The sequence below is a fragment of the Lagopus muta genome, unplaced genomic scaffold (genome assembly GCF_023343835.1).
Source record: "Lagopus muta isolate bLagMut1 unplaced genomic scaffold, bLagMut1 primary scaffold_165, whole genome shotgun sequence".
Taxonomy (NCBI): domain Eukaryota; kingdom Metazoa; phylum Chordata; class Aves; order Galliformes; family Phasianidae; genus Lagopus; species Lagopus muta.
In genome coordinates, this window is record NW_026040213.1 from 22,867 (window position 1) to 33,174 (window position 10,308).

At 59.5% G+C, this 10,308-nt stretch overlaps 1 protein-coding gene across 1 annotated transcript; it reads right to left on the reverse strand.

The window, feature by feature from the left end:
• Positions 1-230: 230 nt before the first annotated feature.
• LOC125687707 (zinc finger protein 501-like) lies at positions 231-9,454 on the reverse strand. The gene is made up of 6 exons (XM_048932950.1): positions 9,406-9,454; positions 9,009-9,132; positions 8,792-8,922; positions 8,333-8,404; positions 4,007-4,575; positions 231-980 (listed from the first exon to the last, which is right to left on the reverse strand). The coding sequence occupies exons 4-6, from the start codon at positions 8,397-8,399 to the stop codon at positions 516-518; spliced, it is 1,101 nt and encodes a 366-aa protein (XP_048788907.1). The 5' UTR covers positions 8,400-8,404; positions 8,792-8,922; positions 9,009-9,132; positions 9,406-9,454; the 3' UTR covers positions 231-515.
• Between the last annotated feature and the right edge of the window lie 854 nt (positions 9,455-10,308).

Consider the following 10,308-nt stretch of genomic DNA (forward strand, 5'->3'; position numbering starts at 1 on the left):
CCCAAGTCTCTGTGTCAACCTTTAGCCCCAATGTCACCTCTGGTGACCCGGGTGGCTTCTGCAAGAGCCAATGGGGACAGCAGCAGGGCCAGTTCTTTTTTCCATTGGCCCCTTCCCATGTCTTCGCGTTGAGGACGGCCACCAAAAGGGCTGCTCTGCATCCCACGGCCACCTCAGAAGGGCTCCGTAGCCACTGACCCCCTCACAAAGTCCTGCCCACGTCGGCTCCCCGTAAGAACAGGCATTGATGGAGTCGCACGTGTCCCCAAGGCCGCTGCAGAAAGCAGCCCATGGCCACATCACAGGTCCTTGTGCTGATGAACGCTGCCATCAGGGCCTGTAGCCACCATGGAGAAGCCGTAAAAATTCCCCCGACCTCATGGCAGATCTTCCCAAAATCTTTGCCTTGATGACCAACACCCGCAAGGCCAAACCCTGCACCCCAGGGGCCACCACAGAAGGGCTGCAGCGGCCGTAGGTCGCACCACAGCTCTTTCTTCCTCCTCCCTTCCCCCTCAGAGCCCCTGCTGCACAGCCAAGGCGGCTCCCCGCTCAGCAGCATGGAGGCGGCGGTGACGGACGAGGTGGGAACTGCGGCTGAAGGTTTTGGGGCAGTCGGGGCACAGGTAGGGTTTCTCACCAGTGTGGGTGCGTTGGTGTTCAACCAGACGGGAGCTCTCGCCGAAACGTTTGTCGCACTGCGTGCACCGGAACGGTTTGTGGCCGCTGTGAAGGCGGAGGTGCTGGCTGAGGTTGGAGCTCCAGCCGAAGCGTTTGCCGCAGGCGCCGCACTCGTAGGGTTTCTCACCGGTGTGGGTGCGTTGGTGCTGGAGCAGGTTGGAGTTTTGGGTGAAGCTCTTGGTGCAGGCAGTGCACTTGTAGGGCTTCTCGCCCGTGTGGGTGCCCAGGTGTCGCATCAGGTGCGAGCTCTGCCCGAAAGCTTTGCCGCACTCGGTGCACTTGTAGGGTTTCCGGGCACTTGGAGGGGATGTGGGGGGAAACCCCCAGGCCCAGCCCAGCTCCAAGGCTGCTGGAGGCACTGCGGATGTCATCAGGCTGTCAGGGCTCCCTGTGGTGCCTGTGGTGAGACAGAGACGGCTGTCACCGCGGGGGGGTCCTTAATTACCCTCTCTGAATCGCTAATTAACCTTCTGATCAATCCCACACCACCAACACGGCGCCCTGTCTCACATCCAGACGTGGCCACGAGGGTCATGGCCTAAAATGGGATGCGTTGATTGGGGCTGGATCTGATTTGGGTTGGGTGCAGGGAGCCTGCAGAGCTCCTGTTCCATCTCCATTCTTCAAAGCTCACTTTGAGGAGCACAGAGCACACAGAACTGCTCTGGTTGGTGCTGGAATTGGTTTGGAGCTGGAACAGGGAGGGTCTTTGTCCTTGGAGACACCCAGCTCTTACGCAGGCACAAGCAGAAGGAACACGACTCTGATTGCAGGGGTGGATGTCGGACCCACGCAGCATGGGCTCCCCCCAGAGCCCCTCAAAACTCCCTCAGGTGGGACAGAACCAAAGGCAGGGCCTGGCAGGAGCTGGGTGTCCACCCGAGGAGATGAGGCTGTGAGGAACCTGCTCCAAATGCAGCTCATTTGGGGTTGAGGCTGTGAGGAACCTGCCCCAAATGCAGCTCATTTGGGGTTTGGACGTCCCTCCCTAGGCACAGACAGAGCACGGAACATCGCAGGAGCATCACAGGAGCATCACAGGAACACCGGCTCTCCATCCCTGCTTGTCCTCACCCCTCTCCTGGCTGTGCCCACCAGCCCTCCGTGCCCCCACCGACCCACAGCATCCCAGGTCTCACCTCGGTGCTCGCCGGGCTCTGTGCCCCCGCCTCCATCCCGCTCATCCGGCTCTTCCATGGCCTGCGGGCGAGACGTGGCCTCAGAACGACGGGACACCAAACGGGGAGGGGGAGGAAACGGAAAACAGTGTGGGGCGGTGGGTCCTCGAAAAGACAACGGATGTGAAAACGGGGCACACGCGGTGGCAACGGGAAGGGGGTCGGGGCTCCCTGAACCCTGCGGGGTCCTTGGGAACGCAGGCGACCCTGCAGCCCCCCCCCCTTCCATCCCCCCCCGGCCCTTCCCCCACCGTTTTGCAGTCGCACCGCCCTCGACCCCGCACCGCCGGAAGCTCTCGTGCCCCACCAGGGGCCGCTCTGCGCCGCTCGGCGGACCGAGACTCGATGGTGTCGACTCGATGGTGTCGACTCCGCGCGCTGCTGCCGCTGTCTGCTTTTATCGCCACGCTCCTTCCCCCCCCCGCCCCGGGGCAGAGCTGTGCAGGGGACACCCGTCCTTCACCAACACTTTAAGGGCACGGGGCGCTGACAAAGGCGATTTCTCCCTTTCTTTCAGTTTTTGCCCCGTTTAGAAGCGCTGCTGCAGGCAGGATGCCATGTCACCCCTCCCTCCCTCCCAGGAGGGGCAGAGATGAGGCCATGGGATCCCAGAGGATGCAGGGGCAAAACTGGGGTGTCTGGAGGGAGGTTGGGGGGGGTCTGGACCTGGGTTGGGATGCGCAGAGCTGGATGTGGGCTGTCTCCAGGTCCGTATTTCCCCATGGGAGACGTGAGCAGAAGGTTGGTGGCGGCTTCCAGGTGTCCCCGTGGCAACAGCCGGTTTCTTGGGGCAGATTTGTCCTCCTGTGTGCATCACCAGAGCGCAGGCATGGCTCCCCAATGTCCCCACTGCGATGGGCAGAGGTACAGAGATTCCCACTGACCCTATTTTGAGATGCTGGGGGATCCTGGAGGCAGCTTGGGGTCTGCAGTCTGTTCTGATGTCCTCAAAGCTGCCCCAGGTGAAGCCGACAGAATGGACAGGGCAGGGGATTCCAGTCAGGATCCCGGCATCCCTGGAGGCACTGAGCAGCTGCCCCACGTCCCCAAGCCCACAGAGGCAAAGGGATTCCTCATGTCCTTATATTGGAGATGCTGGGCCTCCTGCAGGCAGCTTGGCTGACATCTGGGGGCTGTTCTGATATCAAGGCTGCCCACAGTGATGCCTATGGAACGAGCAGAGCTACAGGGGGGATTTTGGAGACCCTGGAGCATCTCAGCCACCAAGCATCCATCCCAACATCCCCAATCCTACTTGTGTCCCCATTGATGTGTGATGAGAGAGGCAAAGGGATTCCTGATGTCCTTATATTGGAGATGCTGGGGCTCCTGCAGGCAGCTTGGCTGACATCTGGAGGCTGTTCTGATATCAAGGCTGCCCTGAGTGTCGCCTATGGAACAAGCAGAGCTACAGGGGGGATTTGAGATCCTGGAGCAGCTCTGGTAGCCACCAAGCATCCATCCCAACATCCCCAATCCTGCTTGTGTCTGCACTGATGTGTGATGAGAGAGGCAAAGGGATTCCTGATGTCCTCATTTTGGGCTCCTGCAGGCAGCTTGGCTGACATCTGGAGGCTGTTCTGATAGCAAGGCTGCCCACAGTGATGCCTACAGAACAAGCAGAGCTACAGGGGGGATTTGAGATCCTGGAGCATCCCTGGTAGCCACCGAGCAGCCATGCTGACATCCCCAATCCTATTTGTGTCCCCGTTGATGTGTGATGAGCAGAGGCAAAGGGATTCCTGATGTCCTCATTTTGGGCTCCTGCAGGCGGCTTGGCTGACATCTGGAGGCTGTTCTGATATCAAGGCTGCCCCCAGTGATGCCTATGGAACAAGAAGAGCTACAGGGGGGATTTTGGAGGTCCTGGAGCAGCTCTGGTAGCCACCAAGCATCCATCCCAACATCCCCAATCCTATTTGTGTCTGAGCTGATGTGTGATGAGCAGAGGCAAAGGGATTCCTGATGTCCTTATATTGGAGATGCTGGGCCTCCTGCAGGCAGCTTGGCTGACATCTGGAGGCTGTTCTGAATTCAAGGCCGCCCCCAGTGATGCCTATGGAACAAGCAGAGCTACAGGGGGGATTTTGGAGACCCTGGAGCATCTCAGCCACCAAGCATCCATCCCAACATCCCCAATCCTATTTGTGTCCCCGTTGATGCGTGACGAGCCCGGAGCGTTGCCTGAAACACTTCCCACAACGCGGGCAAGGAAACGGCTTCTCCCCAGTGTGGATGCGACGATGGGCGGCGAGGTGCGAGGCCACGGCGAAGGCTTTGCCGCAATCGACGCAGGCGTGAGGCCTTTCCCCCGTGTGCCGGCGGCGGTGCAGGGCCAAGGCCGAGCTCTGGCTGAATCGTTTGGGGCAATGGGGGCAGGCGAAGGGCCGCTCTCCGGTGTGGACGCGGCGGTGAACGGCCAGGTGAGAGGAGACGGCGAAGGCTTTGCCGCAGTCGGGGCAGACGTGAGGGCGTTCGCCGGTGTGCAGGCGGAGGTGCAAACCCAGGGCCGAGCTCTGGCTGAAGCGTTTGGGGCAGTGGGGGCAGCTGAAAGGGCGCTCGCCTGTGTGCACGCGGAGGTGGACGGCCAGGCGGGAGCGGGAGGCGAAGGCTTTGCCGCAGTCGGAGCAGCGGTGAGGGCTGGGATGAGGTGGGGAGGATGAGGAGGCGTCGAGGCGGTGAGGGGGGAGGGAGGGCTCCAGGGATGGGCCTGGGGCTGTGGGGAGAGGGGAAAAGGTGAGGGGGGGGTGTGGGGGGGATGGGGGCACGTGGGGGGTGGAGAGGGGGAGATGGGGGGCGTTGGGTGGGAGATGGGGAGGCGGTGAGAGAGGTGGAGGGACAAGGAGGGACAGAGCGGGAGGGGGGGCGTCTGGTGACATGGGGACACGTGGAGAGACATGGGGGACATGAGGAGTGACATGGGGACATCCTGAGGGACGTGCAGAGTGACATGGGGACATCCTGAGGGACATGGGGACACATGGAGTGACATAGGGGACATGCAGAGTGAGATGGGGACACATGGAATGACAGAGGGGACATGTAGGGTGACATGGAGGAGGTACAGAGTGGCAGGAGGGGCATCTGGTGTGACATGGGGACATGTGGAGTGACATAGGGGACATCCTGGGGACACGTGGAGTGATATAGGTGACATGAAGAGTGACATGGGGACATGTGGAGTGACATAGAAGAGCCACAGAGTGAAAGGAGGGGTGTATGGTGTGACATGGGGACATGTGGAGTGATGTGAGGGGACATGGGACATGCAGGGTGACATGGGGACATGTGGAGAGACATAGGGACATCTTGAGGGACATGCAGAGTGACATGGAGGAGGCATGGAGTGAAAGGATGGGGTGTATGGTGTGACATGGGGACATGTGGAGTGACATAGGGGACATCCTGGGGACATGTGGAGTGATATAGGTGACATGAAGAGTGACATGGGGACACGTGGAGTGACATAGGGAACATGCAGGGTGACATGGGGACATCCTGAGGGACGTGCAGGGTGACATGGGGACACATGGAATGACATAGGGGACGTGCAGAGTGACATGGAGGAGGCATGGAGTGAAAGGAGGGGTGTATGGTGTGACATGGGGACATGTGGAGTGATGTGGGGGGACATGGGACATGCAGGGTGACATGGGGACATGTGGAATGGCAGAGGGGACGTGAATAGTGACATAGGGGACATCCTGAGGGATATAGGGGACATGCAGAGTGACATGGGGACACATGGAGTGACATAGGGGACATGAATAGTGACATAGGGGACATCCTGAGGGACATAGGGGACATGCAGAGTGACATGGGGACACGTGAAATGACATGGGGACATGTGGAGAGACACAGGGGGCATCTGGAGAGACATAGGGACATCGTGAGGGACATGCAGGGTTACATGGGGACACATGGAGTGACATAGAAGAGGCACAGAGTGAAAGAAGGAGCGTTTGGTGTGATATGGGGACACGTGGAGTGATGTGAGGGGACAGTGGGACATGCAGAGTGACATGGGGACATCTTGAGGGATGTGCAGGGTGACATGGGGACACATGGAGTGACATAGGGGATGTGCAGAGAGACATGGAGGAGGTACAGAGTGGAAGGAGGGGCATTTGGTGTGACATGGGGACACGTGGAGTGACATGGGGACATCCTGAGGGACGTGCAGAGTGAGATGGGGACACGTGGAGTGACATAGGGGACATGCAGAGTGACATGGAGGAGGTACAGAGTGGAAGGAGGGGCATCTGGTGTGACATGGGGACATGTGGAGTGACATAGGGGACATGTGGAGAGGCATAGGGACATCCTGAGGGACATGTAGGGTGACATGGGGACACATGGAGTGACATAGGGGACATGAATAGTGACATGGAGGAGGTACAGAGTGAAAGGAGGGATGTATGGTGTGACATGGGGACATGTGGAGTGATGTGAGGGGACAGTGGGACATGCAGGGTGACATGGGGACATGTGGAATGACAGAGGGGACGTGAATAGTGACATAGGGGACATGCAGAGTGACATGGGGACATGTGGAGAGACATAGGGACATCTTGAGGGACATGCAGGGTGACATGGAGGAGATACAGAGTGGAAGGAGGGGCATCTGGTGTGACATGGGGACATGTGGAGTGACATAGGGGACATCCTGGGGACACGTGGAGTGATACAGGTGACATGAAGAGTGACATGGGGACACGTGGAGTGACACAGGGACATGCAGAGTGACATGGAGGAGGCACGGAGTGAAAGAAGGGGTGTATGGTGTGACATGGGGACATGTGGAATGACATAGGGGACATGAAAAGTGACATGGGGACACGTAGAGTGACATGGGGGACATCCTGAGGGACATGCAGGGCGACATGGAGGAGGCATGGATGTGAGGGGACATGAGGGGACATGGGACATGCAGAGTGACATGGGGACATGTGGAGTGACACGGGGCATGTGGAGAGACATGGGGACATCCTGAGGGACATAGGGGACATGCAGAGTGACATGGGGACACGTGAAATGACATGGGGACATGTGGACAGACATAGGGACATCTTGAGGGACATGCAGGGTGACATGGAGGAGGTACAGAGTGGAAGGAGAGGCATCTGGTGTGACATGGGGACACGTAGAGTGACATAGGGGACACATGGAGTGACATTGGGACACGTGGAGTGACATGGGGACATCTTGAGGGACATGCAGAGTGACATGGAGGATACAGAGTGGAAGGAGGGGCATCTGGTGTGACATGGGGACATGTGGAATGACATGGGGGACATGGGACATGCAGGGTGACATGGGGACATGTGGAATGACAGAGGGGACGTGAATAGTGACATAGGGGACATGCAGAGTGACATGGGGACACGTGAAATGACATGGGGACATGTGGAGAGACACAGGGGGCATCTGGAGAGACATAGGGACATCGTGAGGGACATGCAGAGTGACATGGAGGAGGTACAGAGTGGGAGCAGGGGCATCTGGTGTGACATGGGGACACGAGGAATGACATGGGGACATGTGGAGTGACAGAGGGGACATGTGGAGAGACAGAGGGACATCTGGAAGGACGTGCAGAGTGACATGGAGGAGATACAGAGTGGAAGGAGGGGCATCTGGTGTGACATGGGGACATGTGGAGTGACATAGGGGACATCCTGGGGACATGTGGAGTGATATAGGTGACATGAAGAGTGACATGGGGACATGTGGAGTGACATGGAAGAGGCACAGAGTGAAAGAAGGGGCATCTGGTGTGACATGGGGACACATGGAGTGACATGGGGACATGTGGAATGACACAGGGGACATGCAGAGTGACATGGGGACATCCTGAGGGATGTGCAGAGTGACATGGGGACACATGGAATGACATAGGGGACATGAAGAGTGACATCGGGACATGTGGAGTGACATGGGGACATCCTGAGGGACATGCAAGGTGACATGGAGGAGATACAGAGTGGGAGCAGGGGCATCTGGTGACATGGGGACACATGGAGTGACATAGGGGACATGAAAGTGTCATGGAGGAGGCACGGAGTGAAAGAAGGGGTGTATGGTGTGACATGGGGACACATGGAGTGATGTGGGGGGACAGTGGGACATGCAGAGTGACATGGGGACATGTGGAATGACATAGTGGACATGTGAAGTGACACAGGGGACATGCAGGGTGACACAGGGGTGACACAGAGCCAAACAGGGGAGTGAGATGAGGATGTGGGATGACGTCCTGCGTGACAACGGAGGGAAGGAGGGGACACGGAGTGACGTGGGGTGACACCGGGATGCGAGCGTCACCGAGGGAGCTGGGGACACAGAGAGGACAGGCAGGGGGACGTGGGGCAGACGTTGGGGGGCCACTGAGCGCCACAGGGAGACATTATGGGTCGTAAAGGCACGCAAGGGACACGGGGGTGACACAGAGGGGGGACATAAGGGGCGCTCACCAGGAGGGACGTGGGCAGGAAGTTGTCCTGAGGCCACCAACGTCCAGGATCCTTTGGTGACAAACATGGCGCCTGTGGGGACATCACTGTTACCCTGCAGCCCCAGCTGCCCCCTGGCATCTCCCAGTGCTCCCAGTGCTCCCAGTGCTGGCTGTCACAACCCCATAGGAGCAGAGCAGGGACAGCCACAAGTGACAGACGCCTTGGGGACACCTGAGAGGCCCCGCCGGGTCCCCATGGGGTGACGTGGAAGGGGATCCACGCTGCGACCCGAAAAGGGAGAAGCGGGGAGGCGTTCATTGGAAGCAGGGTTTTGAGACCTGGCTTCGGGTCAGGATGGGTTCAAGATTCACCTCAGTTTTTGGGGCTCCTCCCAAACCAAATTTGGGTTCTTTCGGGTGACGACTCAGCTTCGTGGGGTCAATGTCACCCCATTTGTTGCCCGCTTCTAAAACCAACCTGCCACCAAACCTCCCCGAGACGCTCGAAGCCAAGGAGATGAAGCTCTTTTCCAGGTGCCTTTACTCACGCCGCGGTGAAGCTGGAAGCTGCTTTGGACGCTGTCAGATTTTCTTCTCGGGGTTTGGATGCTGTTAGAAGTGGGGAAAATGGGGTGGTAAAGGGGGAAGGGAGCGGGGTGACGTGGGTCAGGCTGGGGGGTTTTTGGGGGGGACACCTGAGGCCTTGCAGTTGCCTGCCAGAGGCTCAAGCCAGGCCCACAGACAACTGTGGGGCAATTCCTTGAGCAGAGCCAGGGCTGCTCCATGCCCCAGCCCCACACCTAGGCCTTAACCCCACACCTAGGCCCCAGCCCCACACTTAGGCCTTAACCTCACACACAGGCCCCAGCCCCACACTCAGGCCTTAACCCCCCACTTAGGCCCCAACCCCCCACTCAGGCCTTAACCCCACACTCAGGCCTCAACCCCACACAGGTCCCAGCCCCACACTCAGGCCCCAGCCCCACACTTAGGCCTTAACCCCACACAGGCCCCAGCCCCACACTTAGGCCTTAACCCCACACAGACCCCAGCCCCACATTTAGGCCCCAGCCCCCCACTCAGGCCCCACACCTAGGCCCCAGCCCCAAACTTAGGCCTTAACCTCACACACAGGTCCCAGCCCCACACTCAGGCCCCACACCTAGGCCTTAACCCCACACAGGCCCCAGCCCCACACTTAGGCCTTAACCCCACAGGCCCCAACCCCACACTTAGGCCTTAACCCCACACTTACGCCCCCCACTTGGGCCTTAACCCCACACAGACCCCAGCCCCACACTTAGGCCTTAACCCCACACAGGCCCCAGCCCCACATTTAGGCCCCAGCCCCCCACTCAGGCCCCACACCTAGGCCTTAACCCCACACCTAGGCCCCAGCCCCGCACTCAAGCCTTAACCCCACACAGGCCCCAGCCCCCCAGCCTCACACTCAGGCCCCCAGCCCCCCCACTTGGGCCTCAACCCCACACAGGTCCCAGCCCCACACTCAGGCCCCAGCCCCACACTTAGGCCTTAACCCCACACAGCCCCAGCCCCACACTTAGGCCTTAACCCCACACAGGCCCCAGCCCCACATTTAGGCCCCAGCCCCCCACTCAAGCCCCACACCTAGGCCTTAACCCCACACCTAGGCCCCAGCCCCAAACTTAGGCCTTAACCTCACACACAGGCCCCAGCCCCACACTCAGGCCTAAACCCCACACAGACCCCAGCCCCACACTCAGGCCCTAACCCCCCACTTAGGCCTTAACACCACACAGGCCCCAGCCCCACACTCAGGCCTTAACCCCACACTTAGGCCCCAGCCCCACACTCAGGCACTGCACTTATGCCTTAACCCCACACAGGCCCCAGCCCCCCAGTCCCACACTCAGGCCTTAACCCCCCACTTAGGCCCCAGCCCCACACTCAGGCCCTGCACTTATGCCTTAACCCCACGCAGGCCCCAGCCCCCCAGCCCCACACTCAGGCCCC

Bases quoted from the DNA above. Each gene is read 5' to 3' on its own strand.
- LOC125687707 (XM_048932950.1), bottom strand. From the start codon at position 8,399: ATGTTTGTCACCAAAGGATCCTGGACGTTGGTGGCCTCAGGACAACTT. The intron at 4,576-8,332 runs GTGAGCGCCCCT...CTCTCCCCACAG, and splicing joins TCCTGCCCACGTCCCTCCTG to CCCCAGGCCCATCCCTGGAG. The intron at 981-4,006 runs AAATAGGATTGG...ACATCCCCTCCA, and splicing joins TCACGCATCAACGGGGACAC to AGTGCCCGGAAACCCTACAA.